Source organism: Carcharodon carcharias, chromosome 11, assembly GCF_017639515.1.
Source record: "Carcharodon carcharias isolate sCarCar2 chromosome 11, sCarCar2.pri, whole genome shotgun sequence".
Taxonomy (NCBI): domain Eukaryota; kingdom Metazoa; phylum Chordata; class Chondrichthyes; order Lamniformes; family Lamnidae; genus Carcharodon; species Carcharodon carcharias.
Window position 1 is genome coordinate 13542113 of NC_054477.1, and position 20514 is coordinate 13562626.

Here is a 20514-nt window from a genome sequence, read left to right on the forward strand (position 1 = left end):
TCCAGCAATATTACCACAAGCACCCACTGGACAAGGGACTTCCAAAGGCTTTTAACACAACTTTGGTTGCTGGAACAGCAAACTTCTGCAGGATGGTTAGAGGCTTTTCCCCAACAGTCTGTTTCACACTGTCACTTTTCAAGATCTCACACGGTCACACCTCACACAGCCTTTGATCCTTCTTTAAATATATTTATCCCTTTTGATCTGTAAATCCTAGAGTCATAGAGGTCTACAGCACAGAAAAAGGCCCTTCGGCCCATCGAGTCAGTACCGGTCAAACAAGTAACTAGCTATTCTAATCCCATTTTCCAGCACCAGGTCCATAGACTTGTATGCCATCACATCGGAAGTGCACATCCGAATACTTCTTAAATGTTATGAGGGTCTCTGTCTCTACCACCCTTTCAGGCAGTGAGTTCCAGATTCCCACCACCCTCTGAGTGAAAAATTTCTTCCTCACATCCCCTCTAAACCCCCTGCCCCTTATCCTAAATCTATGCCCCCTGGTTATTAATCCCTCCACCAAGGGGAAAAGTTCCTTCCTGTCCACCCTATCTAATTATGTTCCTCCTCTGCTCCAGTCTATCCAATCTTTGCTCATAACTAAAACTCACCAGCCCAGGCAAAATCCTATTGTTTCAACTTGCTTTTAGAAGTTACTTTTCTCAGAATATAAAAATCTTTCATATTATCATTATGGTCGGCACTTTTGGGAAAAATCGATGTAATAACCTTCCTTGCCAGTTTTAAATATTTTCCATGTCCTTTTGAAAATCAACCACCTTTCCTACTTATCTAAAAATGCAAATTTCATTCACATTGTCTCTGCTGAGACCTCACCTTAGTTTACTCATCTCCATTTCAAATGCCTGTCTTACACCTCACTTCTTCTTTGATAATTTAAACCTTGCAGTCTAACCATCTCTAATTTAATTAAATTAGCCACACACTCTCTCTCTCTCTCTCATACACACACACAGACACACATGTCTATTTATATACACACACACAAGCCTGCTTTAAAATATCCTACAATAGTATTAGGAAAAACATGATAGTTCCTTGACAAAGCACAGGTTGTTGAATGAAATTATGGGGCAGGATTTTCAGGTCATGGGGCAGGCGTGATGACTGAGTCCGGGAGCGGCTGCAAAACAGGTCCCCGCCCGCAATTGGCCTCCGACTGCGATTTCATGCTGGCTGGAAGATTCAGTGCTGCTGGAGCAGAGGTGGGAGGAGGGCGTGCGCTGAAGTCTGTATCGGCACTGGGGGGAGCGCGCAATGAAAGCTCCCTGAAGGCAGGGAACTGCCTCAGGGAGCTGAAGAGTTTTAAACCAGGAAATAAAGATTTGGAAATGCAGGAAAAAATGTCCACGTGTCGGATTCCCTCACATGAACATATAGATTATAAAAATTCTGTCAAAACATTCTTTAAAATTAATATTGAAAATTTCATCCCGCCCGTGATTGAGGTTTCCTCAAAAACCCAGACACTGCCAGGCCAATTTGCCTGCCCAACATCGTAACATTGCACAGGCAGTGAAAAACCGCACTTAATTAATACATTAATGGCCTTAATAGGCCTCTTAATTGTCGGCGGGCACGCTGTCGACTCTCATGCGCGTCTACTAACAAATATCGCGCGGAGATGTCGGTACGCTTGCCAAGTGTCATCATGTACTATTTTATGGCCTGATCGGGTTGGGCATGCGCCTGCCCAGGGGATGTAAAATTCTGCCCTTTAACATGATTGCTGTAACAGATACCTGGCTCAAAGAAGGGAAGGACTGGGTGTTAAATATTCCTGGGTACAAGGTGTTTAGGAGAGGCAGGAAAGGAAGAAAAGAGGGGGGAATGGCAGCATTGATTAAAGAAAGCATTATAGTACTGGAGGGAGAGGATGTTCCAGAGTGGTCAAGGACAGAATCTCTGGCTAGCGATAAGGAATGAAAAAGGTGCATTAACATTGATTGGTGTAGTATATAGACCACTGTGTGAAAGGGATGTAGAGAAGCAAACCTGCAAACAAATTACAGAGAGTTGCAAGAATTATAGAGTAATTATAATGGGGGACTTCAATTTTCTAAATATAGGATACAATCCAGAGCAGGCATAATTAATTGGGGAACGCCAGCTTCAATGGGATGAGAATGCATCTGAGTTGAATGAGTTGAAATCAAATGTTGGCAGAAAAGACAGTGTCCGAACAATGGGCTACCTTCAAAGAAACAGTATTCCAGGCAATGTTAAGGTATATTCCCTTGAAAGGGAAAGGTAGGACAAATACATCCAGAGTGCCTTAGATGACACGAAAGATAGAGGGGGTGATGAAAAGGAAGAAGTGCGTGTATGACAGATGTCAGATAGAAAGTACAACGGAGAATCAGGCTGAATATAGAAGGACCAGAGGGGAAATGAAGAACCTAATGAGAAAAGCAAGGGGAGAGCATGCAAAGAGACTGGCAGCTAATATAAAAGGAAATCCCAAGGTTGTCTTTAAGCATATAAATAATAAAAGGGTGGTAAAGGTAGGGCCAATTAAGAATAAAAAAAGGGGGTTTACATGTGGAAGCAGGAGAAATAGCGGAGGTATTAAACGAGTACTTTGCATCTGTCTTTACAAAGGAAGAAGATGGTACTAGGCTGAGGCGAGAGAGGAGGCAACTGGTACAAGTCACCCCTGAGGCAGTGATGAGATACTGTGTGCATGCAATTTCATGGAAAACTAGTGTTGAGTCATCTAATTAATTTACTTACAAGCAGAATATTTATTAATGTTCCATCAAAGTCCAGTTTTCTGCCACTCAGTAAATCTCACAATGATGCTTGTTGACTCGTTTTTGTTTGCAGTAGCACAGTGGCTCATACTCCCACCACTGAATCAGAAGGTTGAAGAGTTCAAGTGCCACATCAGAGAATTAAACACTGGGCAGCATCTTCCGGCCGGCAAGCAGGGAGGGGGCCCGCTCACCAATGCGTAAAATGAAGCAGAGATACGTTGGCCGTTCAAAAACTAATTAAGATGATTAATGGACCTGCCCACCCAACCTTAAGGGCGGGATGAGGTTTCACGAGAGTTTTTAAAATTTTTATGCAATATTTCAATAAAAGTTATGGACGTGTACCAACTCATGTGACAGTGTCACATGTGAGGGGACATGTCAGGGAAATTGTTTTACCACTTTTATTTAAAGTTTTCAATTGGAGCTGATCTCCCTGAGGCAGTACTTGGCCTCAGGGAAACCTGTGCACTCTTTCACACACTCCCGACTGAGGGAATCACTCTCCCCACCCCCCAACCACCCACCCCCGCCCACATAGGGAGCGCACAGCACTTCCTGACGGACGTCATGCTGGGCCGGCCAATTAAGACGTAAAATGGCGGCGCACCCCCCCAATCGGTGGGGGGGGCCAATCGGAAGGCCGCCTACCTGTGCCCGATCCCACACTCCCCCTCTGATGGGGGAGGTGGGGGTGGGGGGGGTTGGAAATGTTGCCCACAATCTTGGCTGACACTCCCAGCACAGTGCTGAGGAGTGCTGCACTGTCAGAGGTACCATCTTTCAAATGAAATGTTAATCCAAAGCCCTGTCTGCCCCCTCGAACAGCAAAAAAGACCCCATGGCTCTATTTCAAAGAAGAGCAGGAGGGTTCTCCCTGGTATCCTGGCCAATATTTATCCCTTAACCAGCAACATTAAAACTGATTTTCTAGTCATTGTTACAATTCTGTTTGTGGGAACTTGCTGTGTGTAAATTGGCTGCTGCATTTCCTACGTTACAACAGTGACTGCACTTCAAAAGTACTTGATTGGTTGTAGTGTTTTGGGATGTCCTGAGGTTATGGAGGGTGCTAGATAAATGCAAGTTCTATCATTGCCTTGACTCCTCACCAGCACCTGTTATGAAGTACATGGGCGACTATCCCTCCAAGAGAATGCGCTCGGTGAATGAGCTGACCGATCAGATATTCGAAGGTGCCTTGAAAGGGGAGCTGATGAAGGATGAGATTTACTGCCAAGTCCTTAAACAGCTCACCGATAACCATGTGAAGTAAGTCCAGTCACCAAATTGGCTGCTTTTTGGTGAAATTAGAACCGTCTGGAGTTATACATTTATTATTTGTCTATATATTATTTCCAAACACATTAAGTCTAAGAGAATGGCATTAATTGACTCAGAACAAGACTGCTTTGGGTGGGTTGAGTTTTTGAGTTTGAAATTTTTTAATTGCCGCCCAAATTTTGGTGTTAAAGTTATCCCCTTTGTCTCCGAGCTGCTGGACTGCAGAAGGTGATTCCTCCAACCATCGATTGTATTAATTTCCATCTCCTCTCTCAAAGGGAGATGGTTCCTTTGGATGGTTGTCACAGCTGACTGACGTCTCGTGATCAGGACAGCTGCCACCTGGCATGTCCTGACTTGCCACCCCTTCCCTCCCACAACTCGGTACTGACTGCCCCCATTTCACTTGCCGCTTATGACTTACGGATGGGTCCGCTGTGTTTTCCATTAGGTATAGCGAGGAGAAAGGCTGGGAGCTGCTCTGGTTGTGTACAGGACTCTTTCCCCCCAGCAACGTCCTCTTGCCCCATGTCCAGAGATTCCTGCAGTCGAGGAAGAGCCACGTGCTTGCTCCAGACTGCATGCACCGACTCCAGAAAGCACTCCGGTAAGAATAAACCTTCCCGTTGTTGACCCAGAATCTTTTTTTCTTGGTATTTAAATGTGTAAAGTATGTCCTGTCCTCCATTCCCCTCCAATCTCCTCTTCCCTTCCTTCCCCTCACCTATTGTTATATTATTCAAAAAGAGTTAGGCTCATTATGCGCACACACACTTACATGTCTCGAAAGCCACCATCACTCACTATGGAACTACAGTGAGGGCACCAAACAACAGGCTATAAGTCCACCAGCCATGCGGAAAGCTGCAAGAATAAAGCTCAAACATATGAGTCTAAAAGTGTGATTATTTCAAACTTCTGGGAGCCACAAGATGTAGCACCTCTTCTCTTGCCTTCGGTGGACAACCCATCAATGATACATACACAGACACACCTAATGCTCCCTGTGGAGTCCATGACCTAATCGCTAAGAGAAAGCGTGAGCTACCCAGAGGAATCCATTGCCCAGTGCAGTGTCAGATTGTGCAGAAATGAAATGCTAATAAGTCAAAGAACTTCAGATATCCACTGATCTTGGAGCACCCCCCGATCCCCCTTTCATTTTGCCACAGCCATCTGAAACCCTAATACTCAGCCTGATGGATAATTAACCACTGATCCCGAAAGATTCTAGCTTAACCATGGGTGCAACCTTGTATGACTCTAATGAAACCAGGTAAATGTAAAAGACCCCACAGGGCTATTACGCAGAAGAGCAGTAGCTTAACCCTTAATCAACATGGCTAAAAATGGATAATTTCCCCATTATCTCATTTCTGCATTTCGATACATTACAACAGTGACTACACTTCAGAAGTACTCCCTTGGTTGGAAAGTGTTTAGTGCGTCCTCTGGTTGTGACGGGCATTATAGAAATGTGAGCGCCTATATTATAAATGAGATTTACAGAGTTGCTCCGTCTCTCCTTCTGTTGCCATGTACAGGAACGGCTCCAGAAAGTATCCACCTCACCTGGTAGAAGTGGAGGCTATTCAGCATAAAACCACTCAGATATTCCACAAAGTCTACTTCCCTGATGACACAGATGAGGTAAGTGAAGGGTGTTAAACCCTGTGTAACAGTGTAATATCAGTGTAGACTTTAAGAGTGCATTGAGTGAGCTGTTAGTCAATCTCCTTCCTTCTCTGGTTCACCAATGGCATGCTTTGAGTAAGCATGAGATGGCGGGAGTATTTGGAACAGATTTTGTTCATAGCTGATCAGTCTATCAGGTATGAAGGTGTAGCTTCTGGATTCTCTCTCTTTCTCTCTCATGCTCTCACTCCATCTCTTTCAAGTTTTTCCCATAGGTCATCAAAATGCCATTTCCCCAGCTCCATTCATGTCAGGATTTTGTCGCGCTCTTTCCCTGTGCTCCTGAAAACTATTCTTATTTTATACACTAAGATAAAAGCAAAATACTGCGGATGCTGGAAATCTGAAACAAAAACAAAAATAGCTGGAAAAACACAGCAGGTCTGACAGCATCTGTGGAGAGGAACACAGTTAACGTTTTGAGTCCGTATAATCGACCTGATATGGACTTGAAACATTAACTGTGTTCCTCTCCGCAGGTGCTGTCAGACCTGCTGAGTTTTGCCAGCTATTTTTGTTTCTGTTTTATACACCTCCATTTCCCTGTCAAAGGTACTTCCCACAGGCGAGAGTTCATCAGGATCTGGTTATTCTCTAATCCTTTTTAAAAAGAGTTTATTGGTGGTTTATTTAACTAAACACCGCTCCTTCCATGGTTAATTGATCCTTCTGCCTAGTTTTATTACACCTGTCATTCACATTTTATACATTAATCAGTGATGGCACTGACCTCTTTGCACAGATATTCCTAATCAGACATTTAGAGAAAGCATTCCATCATCCTTCTCTGAGGCACCCCATTGTTATCCTGTTTAGTTTAGAAAGCTTGTTGCTCTGATACAGATTAGTTGGAGAATCGGAAAGGTAAACAATCCATTTCCCAACATGTTGATATGATACTGTAAAGTAAGAATGGTGAGGGAAAGCATTTAACCTGACCTCTAGGTCCTATCTATAATCAATAGATATCGGGTATGTATGGCCTGGTTAGTTGAGTGAGCCCCCAAGCGTGGTCCCAGATTGCTTGACATTTCTCCGATTCCAGGCAGACGATGATGGAGAACAGTTTTGGCCTTCATGTTATTAAAAAGAGGGATATACAGATACTGGGGAAATGCAAACAAAAAAACCACACCTCAAAATATTAACATAGCTTGACAGTGTCAGAGTTTAGAAAACAGCTGTTTGACCCCCGCTGGTGCTTGTCCTCCACACCAGCCCCTTCCCACCCTTCCTTCTTGTAACCCATTTGGCATATCCTTCTCCTCCTGTCTCCCTCTTGTTTATCTGGCCTCCTCTTAAGCACCTATTCTATTGGCCTTGACTATTCCATGTGGTTACAAGTCCCACATTTTATTTCAAGAAGTTTCTTCTGAATTCCTGATTGGGTTTATTGACTTCTGTCATATTTACATCCCCGTCGATTTAGTCTCCTCCACAAGTGGAAACAATACCTTTCCGCTTGCCTTATCCACTCGATCAGGTCATCCCTCAGCTTTCCCTTTTCTAGAGGAAAGGTCCCCAGCATGGTGATCATTTTGCTGAGTATAATATCTCTCTTCTAGTCTCTTCCTTTTGATTGTGGTTTTTTTGTTTGCATTTCCCCAGTATCTGTATATCCCTCTTTTTAATAACATGAAGGCCAAAACTGTTCACAGTGCTTGAGTGTCAGTTTGAAGCAATTATAAACATTACATTGTCATTAAGTAATACAAAAAAAAATCTCTTAACTCGGGAGCCCTAAGCATGCTGGTTACATTTCCACAGGCATTTGAAGTGGAATCGAGCACCAAAGCTAAAGATTTCTGCCAGAATATCTCCGCCAGACTGCTGCTGAAATCTGCCGATGGGTTCAGCTTGTTTGTCAAGATCTCTGACAAGGTAACGAGCTTCTGAGACAACAGTGAGAAAGGGAGAGTGTGAGTTAAAAACAAAACTGAAGGCACTGGAAGTTTGAAGCAAATCTGAGAATATGATTTTCTCATTCATGGGATGTGGGTGTCAATGGCTATACCAGCATTTACTGCCTATCCTTAATTACCCTTGAGAAGGTTGTGGTGAGCTGCCTTCTTGAACCACTGCAGCCCATGTGCTGTAGGTACACCCACAGTGCTGTTAGGGAGGGAGTTCCAGGACTTAGAGCCAGCGACAGTGAAGGAATGGCGATATAATTCCAAGTCAGGGTGGTGAATGGAGAGGGACTTGGTATTTCCATGGATCTGCTGCCCTTCTCCTTCTAGGTGGTAAAGGTCATGGGTTTGGAAGGTGCTGTCAAAAGAGACTTAGTGAGTTGCTGCAGTGCATCTTGTAGATGGTACACACTGCTGCCACTGTGCGTCGGTGGTGGAGGGAGTGAATACTTAAAGTGGTAGATGGGGTGCCAGTCAAGTGGTCTGCTTTGTCCTGGATGGTGTGAGCTTGTTTGTTAGAGCTGTACTCATCCAGGCAAGTCGTTGGTATCCTATCACACTCCTGACTTATACCTTGTAGATGATGGGCAGGCTTTGGGGAGTCAGGAGGTGAGTTAGTTGCTGCAGACTTCCCAGCCTCTGACCTGCTCTTGTAGCTAGACCTGAGGGCGTGGACATTTCACATGGGATCCTTCACCAGGAATATAAAGCACTACAGTAGGGCTGAATCTAGTTGGCGTGAGACCTGCCAACTAGCCTAAAATGGAGATCCCATGTATTTATATTGGAGACCCTCCATTAGTAGAACACAGCTTTAAAAGAAGGACACCACAATGATGACCAGGAGGAGGTGGGAAGGGTTTAATATGGGGTCAAAGGCATGGTTGAAGAGAGAAATTTTAAGACCTTTAACTTGAAGCAAGAGGGAAGTGCTGGTCATTTAAGTCATTACGCAGAATGAGGCCATTTAGCCCACCGAATTCATGTCAGAACTAGCCAGGCTAACCGATAATGCCAAGTGTTCAAATCTCATCCACATTAATCTCAAATTTTGTACAAATTGATACACGGAGGCAAAGTTCCATGCAACCTTTGAGCTTGTACTTTGACCTTTTTCATTCCTTAGCTTTTATTTCGCTGCTGCTCCCTCTTCGGAGATACCCCAACTGTACCTGGCGCCAAGCTGTCTCTGATGGTGGGACTGTGTGCTGCACTGTGGCCCTGCCAGAGCAGGCCGTAAACATCTGTAAAGTAGCAGGAACATGGGAGCGGGAGTAGACCATTCTGTCTGTCCCAGGCATGGCTGGCCTTTCTCAAGTTCATCCATCTGTTCCAACTGCTTATCTTGTTATAACCCTTGTCTAGCAAAAGACTATCAGGTTCGGATTTAAAATTATTAATTTATAAAAGGTCACTTGTATTTCAGGGGCTTGACGCTCAGCTGTACGTACAGTCCACAATAATCCCTCCAAGGACATCTTTCACCCCCTCCTAATGCAACTCCGAGTTACTTCACTCTCTCGGCCTTCAGAAGTATTCATTGATCTACTGTTTGTTGTGGAAGAGAGTTCACACTTTATGATCCTTTGTGTGGAGATGTATTTTCTAACTTCTCTCCTGAATGACCTGGCCTCTATTTTAGAGAAAAATTCTGGAGATAGCAAATTCATGAAGGTTCTCCATGTGCTCCCCCCCACCACCCAGCCAAGCCCTCCCTCCCCGGCCAACACCCCCCCGCCCCCCACTCCTCCCCCGGCCAACACACACACACACACACACACACACCCACCCCCCCACCTCCCGCCACCTCCCCCGCCACAGCAGCTTTGGTGGGAGATTATAATAAATCAGAGGGGCAATAACACAATTGTTACAGTGCAGAAGGAGGCCATTCAGCCCATTGTGTCTGCACCAGCTGCCTCCACCCATAGTCAGGCAGTGCATTCCAGATTTGTTGCATGAAAGAGTTCTTTTGTGTTTCATTTTACTTCTTTTAGTAATTACTTTAAATCTGTGCCCCCTCATTCTTGATCCTTTCATCAATGGGAACAGTTTCTCCCTACCTTCTCTGTCCAGACCCCTCATGATTTTGAACACCTCTATCAAATCTCTCCTCTGTTTTCTCTACTCCATAGACAGCCAGCCCTAACTTCTCCAATTTTTCCTCATAACTGAAGTCCCTCGTCCCTGCAGCCATTCACATGAATCCTTTCTGCATTCACTCTCCAATGCCTTGACATCCTTCCTAAAATGTGGTGCCCAGAATTGACGCTGAACTTAGTGTCTTATACAAGTTCAACATAACCTCCTGGCTCTTACCCCTATTAATAAAGCCTAGGATGTGATATGCTTTATTAACCACACACTCAACCTGTCCTGCCACCTTCAGTGATTTGAATGAGGAAAACCACATTATGTTTTTTAATCAGGGTTATCTGCAAAGTACCCTGTTTTTATGGAGCATGTAGGCCATTTGCTTAAGTACGTGGCCCCTTTATGTCCTCTTGAGCAGCTGCTCATGTGAGTCAACTTGTGCGCAAACTATGTGGGTTGCTACGACACTGTGCAGCTCAGAAGGGAGCATTGGTTGTGTGCTAATCTTGCACTGAAGTTACAGTGAAAGATTGGGAAAATCGCCCCCGAGGTTCAGCTTGCCTTGGGTACTTGGGCTTAAAATGGTGATTCCTTTGCTGCCACGTCACAGTAAACAAAACACAGGGTCATCTTGAACCCGGCCCCCACCCCCATTGCCACAGTCTTGGCTTCGACTCCAGCTCCGACTGCCTTCGTCCCTGATTTTGTTGGTTCGTGCTGCGTAAGGCTTGGATTCAGGTGCTCGGGCTCCGTGTGAGGAAATGGCCACTAATGGTGATTGTTTTGGTTGTCAGGTGATCAGTGTTCCAGAAGGAGATTTCTTCTTTGACTTTGTGAGACACCTCACTGACTGGATCAAGAAAGCTCGGCCAGTGAAAGACGGTAAAGAACTAAACAGAACTTAGCTATTTAGCTGTCTTGCTTTAGCTTGTAAAGCCTCTCCTGGCTGTGTGTACTTCTCTCTCATATTTTTTTCATGTGGAATTTTGAGCGTTGTTTCTCTTGGCGCAAATTGATCATTGAAGGTGAGGGAGGGCAGTCATACTGGGAGATGGGGGAAAGGGCAGAGGCAGTTTTCTTGCTGGCCAGGCATATTAGGCTCCTTATGGTTATCTGGCCGTTAAAGTCAGTGGTTGGAAAGTCACCCAGAGGCGGGATTTCCCGATATGTGGATGAGGCTCCATGCCGAAGGCAGAATGGACTTGTCAAGTTGAGCCATGGGTCAAGCACAACACTGCAAATGCCAAAGCAAGAAAGCAAGCAAGCTTGGATTGGTACTGAGCCTTTCCTGACCGCTGCAGACACCCAAAAGCACTTTACAACAGCGACTTCACTTCCAAAGTAAAGTAGGCCGTTTGTGCCTAGCAAGGTCCCAAAAACAGGAATGTGATAATGACCAGATCGTTTCTGTTTTGGTTGAGGGATAATTATTGATTGGAACTCCTCCTCAACAGAGTGCAATGGGTCCCTTTGTGCCCCACTTGAGAGGACAAACAAGACCTCCTCTAAAAGATGGCACCTCCAACAGTGTGGCACTCCCTCAGTACCGCACTGAAGTGTCAGCTCAGATCATGTGCTCAAGTTTCTGGAGTGGGATTTGAACCTGCAATCTTCCTGGTTCTGGCTGACACAATTGGATTGAAATCTGCGCTTGTGTGAAGAGAAATACTAAATGGTGCTGGAGCTCAGATTTCCTTGGAACATCACTGGGACTGGTACAGAAGGTCTGATTCTAAAATGAAGTCTGATTCTAATATCTGCTTAGTGCGTTACGCCATACACGAGAGCTGTTTTCATATTCAAAGATTTATTTTAGGGTCATTAGTTCAGTCAGTTTGTAAAAGAATATGGAAGCTAACAAAAAGTAAGTTTTTTGAACTTGTTTTTCTAGGTATAGTGCCTTCTCTAACCTACCAGGTCTTCTTCATGAAGAAACTATGGACACATACAGTTCCTGGAAAGGACCAGATGGCAGACTCCATCTTTCATTATTATCAGGTGCAGTGGTGTCAGCAGAGAGGAATTTAAGTTTGAGGACAAGGCTAAGGCATTCCATAAAATCCTGAACTAAAGAAGATATTGGATGATAGAGTAAATTGGCCAATCCCTCACTCCCAAACATTAGAATTGGGGCTGGTGTTGTAGCTTCAACTCCAGGCCCCATTGGGCGAATGTTAGGATCAGTGTGTTTGCTGTTCTATTCCCTGTAATCATTTACTCTGGCAAGTTTACAGTGCATCAACAAATGGTTCCATGAGCAATTACACCCCATATTCGATTCTGGAAAGCAATGAGAAGAGGCTTGTGGTTATATAGTACCTTTCACAACCACCAGACATCTCAAAGCACCTCGGAAGTACTTCTGAAAGATAGTCACTTTAGGAAATGCTGCAGCCAAGTTGCGCACAGAAAGATCCCATGAGAATATAAGAAAGGAGGAGTAGACCACACATCAAACCTGCTCCACCATTCAATACAATCATGGCTGATCTTGGGCTTCAACTCCATTTTCCCGTCTGCTCCCCATATCCCTTGATTCCCTGAGACCAAATCTCTGTCTATCCCAACCTTAAATGTATTCAAGGATGGAGCATCCATAACCCTCTGGGGTAGAGAATTCCAAAGAGTCACAACCTTTTGAGTGAAGTAATTTCTCTTCTCAACCCTAAATGATCAGCCCCTTATCCTGAGACAGTGCTCCCATGTTTTAGATTCTCTCAACAGTGGTGTCCTCTCCACAACTTACCTTTTCACCTAGCTTTGTATCATCAGAAAACTTGGATGAAGAGACAGAGTTATCTATCCAAGTCATTAAAATAGGCTGAAAATAGCTGAGGCCCCAGCATTGATCCTTACGGCACTCCACTAGTCACCGCCAGCTAACTTGAAAATGCCTAATTTATGTCCACTCTTTGCCTCCTGTCAGTTAACCAATCCTCTCTCCAATGTAATATCAACAAGACAATCTGTTTTAATGATGTTGATTGAGAGACAAATATTGGCCAGAACACCAGGGATCACTCCCTTGCTCCTCTTCAAAATAGCACAATAGGATCTTTTACACCCACCCAAGAGGTGGGTCTTGGTTTAGCATTTCATCCGGAAGATGACACCTCTGACACTGCAGTGCTCCCTCAGTACCGCACCTCAGTACTGTCAGTCTTGATTTTAGTGCTCAAGCCCTGGAGTAGGACTTGAACGTGGAACCTTGTGATTCAGAGGCAAGCACACGATTGACTGAGCCAGTTGTTAGTTGTTTGCTGTTAGCTGTGCTCTGTCCAGTGCTAGTTGTATGAGGTATTCAATAGACGGCTGACTGAGCAAGTGAGTAGCACAGGAGGTATCCACATTGGACAGACGGTTGACATAATCTGACAGCTTGGCGTGGTTCTGATCTGCTGTTTGGTATCACTGAAACATTTGCTTCAAAAGCATATTGAAAATAATATTGATCTATTATAATGGGGGGTGAAAGATTCTGGGAAAAATCTGCAGTTAGTTATAAAGAAACGTCGTCTACACATCCAGGAGCAGGTTTTTGCCTTCATGTCACATTGTATCATTGCTCTCTAGTGTTGCTCTTGTCTGATTTATTGGCTATGCCAGTTCACTGAGATTTAAATTGGCTCGTGTCGTAGTGTGAAGTCCAACCTAGTGAGCGTGAGCTGAGTTTCCAATCTCATGCAAACCTCTAGGAGAGTCACCAAATGAACGTCTCTTTGGATGGAGGGGTTTTGCAAACTCTTATTCCTCCATTTCATGCCGGTGGTCTGTAGATCTGCACAAGTGAAGTATTGGCACCAGGCTGTTGCCTTTTTAAGGTGGCTGTTCTCATAACTTTGCACTCGAAGAGAATATGGTGAACTAATGGAAGGATTCATAGAATTGTTACAGTGCAAAAGTGGGCCATGCAGCCCATCTGGTTCATGCTAGCTCTCTGCAAGAGCAGTTCTGCTACTCCCAGTCCCCTGCACTTTCCCCATAGCCCTGGAAATGTTTTCCCTTCAAGTTCAATTCCCTTTTGAAAGCCACAATTGAACCTTCCTGCAGATGTGCAGGCTGAAGAGCAGTCTCTCGTGCTTCGTCCATGGGGAGCTGAGAACCAGGGGATATAGTCTAAGAATAAGAGGTCTCCCTTTTATGATGGAGACGAGGAGAAATTTTTCCCTGAGAATTGTTGGTTTGTGGAATTCTCTTCCCCAGAAAGCAGTGGAGGCTGGGTCATTAAATATATTCAAGGCTGGGTTGGTTAGATTTTTGATAGACAAGGGAGTCGAGCGTTATGGTGGGTGGGGGGGTTGGGGGGTACAGACAGGGGGCAGAATTTTCCCGTCGGGGGGGCGGGGCCTGCTCGCCAACGTGTAAAATGATGCGGGATGACATCGGGCCAAACTCCCGACATCATCGCGCCCCATTTAAATTTTCAGGAAGGTGGGGGCGCAACAAAATCAGCTGTGCGCCCACCGACCTGTCAATGGCCAATTGAGGCCATTGACAGGATCATTAAAACAATTAAAGGACCTGCCCGTCCAACCTTAAGGTTAGTGGGCAGGCCGGGAGCCCCTGGCGGGCATTGGAAAAAGCATCAAACCTCATCCACAGGCAGGATGAGGTTTCGTGTAGGTTTTTAAAAATTTAATTAAAGTTTTTTAAAAAGTTATGGACATGTCCCAACTCATGTGACAGGGAAACGTCAGGGATTTTTTCCTATTAATAATTTGTATAGTAGAGACTATCTCCCTGAGGCAGCACTTAGCCTCAGGGAGATGAGCGCGCTCTTTCATGCGCACGTGTGAAAGAGCGCACTCTCGGATTTAGAGATTCCACCCCAGCCGCACAGGGAGCACATAGCGTGTAAAATGGCGGTGCACCCCCAATCAGGGGCGCCGATCGGAGACACTCCTCCGTGCGTCTGCACTTCAACTTCCCCCCCTCCAATGGGGGGATAATCTTGCCCAGGGAATTGGAATTGAATGACAACCAGATCAGCCACAATCTTATTGAATGGCTCAAATAACTGAAGAAGCAGAGGTAGCCCATAAGTCCTGTTCCATGGGCATATCCAACTTTATACCAACCTATAGGGTGGTCAGTAGGAAGTGGGAGTGTGGACTTCTGTAACCCATACAAATGGTGGTGGAGGGATTGGGTGGAGGAAGGAAGAGACTAGCCTGTCAGACACGCCATTCCTGCTGGATGTCGATGTGGATTTCAGAACTAACCACTAGTTTCCACTGCCTGAAGTGGGCTTCCAATCCTGAACTTTCTGACTGAGACGTAAGTGCCACCAAAGACTGACTGACTTAAGATTGGCTGGTGTCACAGCAAGATGGAGCAAGGAGAAGGCAAGACATGTAACTTATGGTAGTTGCATCAGTCAGCAAATGTAGCATCACCATAGCGAGCTAACATTTTGGACTAGAATCTAATTGAGAAAGCATGCACTGCTGCATTGTTGTACCACTGGAGCCCGAAATGTGCTTTTCTCTTCCTTGTCACAGGAGCTACCGAAATACCTGCGCGGTTACCACAAGTGCTCTCGGGACGAGGTGCTGCAGATGGCTGCGCTCATTTATAGGGTGAAGTTCGAAGACGATAAGTCCCAGTTCCCAAACATCCCCAAAATGCTGAAGGAACTGGTGCCACAGGATTTAGTCCGACACATCTCGCCCGATGACTGGAAGCGGGTAAGACATTTTACACCATTTTTTTAAAAATTCCCATTCTGAGAATATGGGAGTCACTCATTCCACTGTTGCCCTCGAGGTAGTGGTGGTGGCTGCATTCTGTTTGATACAACTGAGAGGCTTGGTGACTTCAGGGGACTTTGTAGGAGTCAACTACACTTGGGTAGGATTGTAGTCACAAATGGCTAGGATGAGTAAGGATGATGGGTTTCATTTGCTAAAGAACATTAGTGAAGCAATAATGCGTTCATGAGAATTTTACAGATTTGCCTGATAGTGCAGCACTCCCTTAGTACTGCACTGGGAGGGCTGGCCTAGATTTTGGGCTCAAGTCCCTGGAGTTGGACTTGAACCCATACATTTTTGACTCAGATGCAAGAGATGATGGTCAGAAAGTTGTGTGTTTTGGTCCTGCATTATCGTGACTGGAACTTCATTTAGTACTGAGGGAGTTTCATATTGTCAGCAGGTACTGCCTTCTAAACAAATGTTGAGTCAAGTGCTTGAATTTAATCAATGCTGTTGGGCTGGGTAGGTGTGAAGAGCCTTATTGGATATTTGCAAGGCTTGGTGGATCAAACAGGCCAAAGGGCCTCCTTATCATTGTCATGTAACTTCAATCATTGATGCTGTTCCCTTGAGATCGGAATGTAACATGTCTAATCTTGTTCTTTTCTCTTTTTTTAAAAAAAAAGTCCATTGTAGCTTTTTACAACAAGCAGGCAGGGAAATCGAGGGAAGAAGCTAAGCTATCATTTCTGAAGATTATCTACAAATGGCCTACATTTGGATCAGCTTTTTTTGAGGTCAAGGTAAGGAACGTTTATTTTTCTTTCCGTATTTCTATTTCCTTCTCAGGAAGGCCAGCCCTTGGGAAGTGTAACCACATAAAGAAGAAAAAATTGGAGCCATTAACTTGAGCTGACAACCTCTCCCGATATTCACGTTTTGCATTTACACTACAGAATCTTCATCTGCCTGTGATCTTAATGGATTTGTTCCAGATGTCTTTTGGCCTTCATTCACGCTTTCCCAGCTGTAGGAATTGCCAGATGTGGGACACAGCAGTGTTTGAAAGTCAGACTGCTCCATTTTCAGCAGGAAAACTGAACAAGTTTAATGATGCCATTGGACCCCTTGGAGGATCTTTTATCTTCCTTTTTTTTCCCAGTGAAGTGCCTGGCTTCCCGTTGGTCACTTCCCACATCTTGAAATCAAGAGTTTTCCAAATGGGAGAGCGCTGAGTTCTTCACCGCCATTGCTCTCAGTGTATTTGTCAACAAGTTATAATAATTGTCATAATGTTATTGGAATTTATTGTAAAGTAGAGTAATAGTGGGGCCTGTGTCTATGGGCATGTGTGTGTGACTTAATTGAATTAAAGGCAGCTGGTCTGAAGTATCGAAAGATAAGCTAGGTTTGAAATGTTAAGTAGGTAAACGTAGGTGTAAAGGGAACATTTGCATTTTTAAATAAACCAGGCTAGATTGAATTCGAAAGAGGGAGTGAAATATTACACCTAGCCAGGAGAAGTTAAGAAACGGTGTGTTTATTTTTCCCAAAGATTACTTGTAAAATTACTACTGAGTTTTTTATTATTAGAAAAGTAAAGTCCAAAGACATAGTGAAACAATGGGAATTTGCATGCAAAGGGGAAAATATATATAAAGGAACAAAGGTTGTGTGTAAGGAAGGTACTCGAAGATCCAAAACAAGTGTGTAAAAGCCTCCAGTACCTATGCCCCAAGCTGCTGTCTACAAAGAATTGAAGTTAAGAAAATTCACTTTGAATTGGATTGTACAGGGTATTGTGTTTCTTTGTCTGTTGCTTTAACAAAACTGTAACTGGGATTTAGATTAACTGGGGGATTTAGAAGTTATCATAGTAATTTGTAGATCTATGTGTGTACCTAAAATCATTTCTTCTATTAATAAAGGTTTAATTTTGTTGTGTAAGAAACCTGTAATGCTCAGTAGTCTCATTGCTACAGAATTCAAGGCACACGTCTTGAAATTTGTACAAATTGCAAAACAGTTGTGGCAGTTGTTTCAAGTTTCCCTTTGGGATTTGAGCAGCTCAGCATTTACCATCGGCTATGCCATAACACATTACTCGGAACATCTGAGAGAAGCTCTTAAGCGAGACCACATAACGAAACTTGAGAAATAATTCACCAATTCTGAAGCACTGTGAGATGCCTGTGTGCGCAACACAGGCTAAATGCCTTTCTTTCCCTTTTTCTGCTTGCTCGCTTGCACGTCTTTTTTGCTCAGTCTCGCTTTCTTTCCTCGTTCCAGTGTTTTTGACTGCTGTTGTATTTTTACAGCAAACCACTGAGCCGAACTACCCAGAGATCCTCCTGATTGTGATCAACAAACACGGAGTGAGTCTGATCGATCCAAAGACAAAGGTAACTTTCATTTTTCTTTTCTCTTCTTCACTGTCCTTCTCTGCCGCCTGAGACCTGGGCTCTTGAAAGGGCTGGTGGTCCTCAGAGTTATGTAACACTTCCACAGAACAATCTAAAGAACAGCAGATACGATTGCTGTGTGTGCTCATGTTATGCTTGCTGTCCTCTCTTGGGGTATTTATTATTCTTTTCATGGGATGTGGGCATTGCTGGCAAGGCCAGCATTTGTTGCCCATCCCTCATTGTCCTGAGTGGCTTGCTAGGCCATTTCAACCACAATTGCTGTGGGTCCGGAGTCGCATGTAGGTCAGACCAGGTGAGGATGGCCGATTTCCTTAAATAAAACAAAACACTCCAGGCTCTGGAAATCTGAAATACAAACAGGAAATGCTGGAAAATCTCAGCAGGTCCGGCAGCGTCTGTGGAGAGAGAAACAGAGTTAACGTTTCGAGTCCTTGCGACCCTTCTCCAGAGCCCCGTTTCTTAGTGAGCCAGATGGGGTTTTTCGATGCTACGTTCATCGTTTGCTAGCTTTTAATTCCAGACTTATTAATTGAACAAATTCCACCAGCTGCCGTGGTGGGATTTGAACCCATGGGCAGAAATTCCACCCCCCCCCCCCCCTCCACACTGTCGGAGGTGGGGAATTTGTGCGGGGGTGGGCGCGAACTTGATCGGTGCCCCCGATCGGGACTGTGCCACCATTTTACGTGGGCAGGCAGTAGGGGATTCCCTGAGTTGGGACCTGCATGCGCGGGAAAGAGCACAGAAATCTCCCTGAGGGCACAGAGGTGCCTGGGACATTACTTTCACGTATGAAACATCGAAGAAAGGTTTTAAAAAAAAACAAAAAAATTTAAGGACTTGTCCCCTCTCATGTGGAACTGTCACACGAGCTGGGACATGTCCGTTAATTCTTTTCCAAAGAAGTTTTTATTTCATTTAATAAACCCTGCGTAAAACCTCACCCCGCCCGTGGATGAGGTTTCATGCAAAATGTGAAGGCCGCCTGGTCTCTTCGCCTGCCCACACCACCGCCCCCCCCCCCCACCCACCCACCTTAACAGCTTTTAATTACTTTCTCAATGGCTTTAATAGGCCTTTGACAGTTTGGCGGGCGCTCAGCTGAGTCGGCTGCGCACCCACCGAGCTGGCGATCTAGATGACGCGCGGTGACTTCGGGACACACACCCGACATCACCGCGGGTCATCTTACCTGTCGGCGAGCGGACCCCGACCCTGCTCGCCGACCAGGAAACTCTTCCCCCACGTCTCCAGAGTATTAGCCTGGCCTCTAGATCACTAGCTGTGACTGACTCTACCAATACGCCACCAAGTGGTTTGGTGAGGGAAGTTGCTGTGCAAAGTCTTCATGCAGATCAGCAGCCTGCCAACGAAACAACTGCACCTTTCAAAAGCTGCAGGCGAAGATGAAGAACATTGTTACCCCGCACAATAGGACGGGGGCACAGAAACATTAGGAATAAAGTTACATCCAGAGCCTTTTTAAAAAAAAAACCCCCAGAAAGTATGGCATATGCATTGATTTCCAACTTGCAGAGCCTGAAAAAAAAAATCCTATTTTGTTTCTCTTCACATTTTTATAAACTCGAACATAGCCTTGAGCTGCTGATATTCTAAATGCCACTAAAATGGATAATTTGTTGCGAAGAGTTATTAAGATTTTTTACAAAATTGTTACTAGTGTCTATCTAAGCATCTTAATGCTTGAAAGTATATAAAAAAAAAAAGACATCAGAAATAGGAGCAGGAGTAGCCACGCAGCCTGTCGAGCCTGCTCTGCTGTTCAGTACAATCATAGCTGATCTGGGGCTTCATCTCCACTTTCCTGCCCACTCCCCATATCCCTTGGTTCCCCGAGAGACTGGAAACCTGTCTATCGCAGCCTTAACTGTATTCAACAATGGAGCAGCTGCAACCCTCTGAGGTAGAGATTTCCAAAGATTCACAGCCTTTTAGGTGAAGAGATTTCTTCTCGTCCCAGTCCAAAATTATCACCCCCACCACTTATCCTGAGACTGTGTCACCAAATCCTAGGTTCCCCAGCCAGCAGAAACAACTTGGAAGGAGTAATTTGACCAGGAAGCACTCAATGAATGGCATGGCACTAGGAAGTTCTGAGGAACAAAGGGCCCTTGGCGTGTGTGTCCATAGATCTCTGAAGGCGGAGGGGCATGTTAGTGGGGTGGTGAAAAAGGCATATGGGACACTTGCCCTTATCAATCGAGGCATAGATTACAAAAGTAGGGAGGTCATGTTGGAGTTGTATAGAACCTTGGTGAGGCCACAGCTGGAGTACTGTGCGCAGTTCTGGTTGCCACATTATAGGAAGGATGTGATTGCACTGGAGGGGGTGCAGAGGAGATTCACTAGGGTGTTGCCTGGGATGAAACATTTAAGTTGTGAAGAGAGGTTGGATAGACTTGGGCTGTTTTCATTGGAGCAGAGAAGACTGAGGGGCGACCTGATCGAGGTGTACAAGATTATGAGGGGCATGGACAGGGTGGATAGGGAGCAGCTGTTCTCCTTAGTTGAAGGGTCAGTCACAGGGGACATAAGTTCAAGGTGAGGGGCAGGAGGTTTAAGGGGGATGTAAGGAAAAACTTTTTTACCCAGAAGATGGTGAGGG

The 20514-nt window shown here is 44.9% G+C and overlaps 1 protein-coding gene across 1 annotated transcript in view; it reads left to right on the top strand.

Annotated features, from left to right (window-relative positions):
• myo7aa (myosin VIIAa) overlaps positions 1-20514 on the top strand; it is a 486672-nt gene that overhangs the window by 455230 nt on the left and 10928 nt on the right. Inside the window, exons 39-47 of the mRNA XM_041198962.1 lie at positions 3902-4055; positions 4519-4674; positions 5612-5717; positions 7530-7643; positions 10561-10648; positions 11658-11764; positions 15268-15453; positions 16149-16265; positions 17781-17864. Coding sequence (XP_041054896.1) covers positions 3902-4055; positions 4519-4674; positions 5612-5717; positions 7530-7643; positions 10561-10648; positions 11658-11764; positions 15268-15453; positions 16149-16265; positions 17781-17864 — 1112 coding nt within the window. The remainder of the gene's footprint in view (positions 1-3901; positions 4056-4518; positions 4675-5611; positions 5718-7529; positions 7644-10560; positions 10649-11657; positions 11765-15267; positions 15454-16148; positions 16266-17780; positions 17865-20514) is intronic.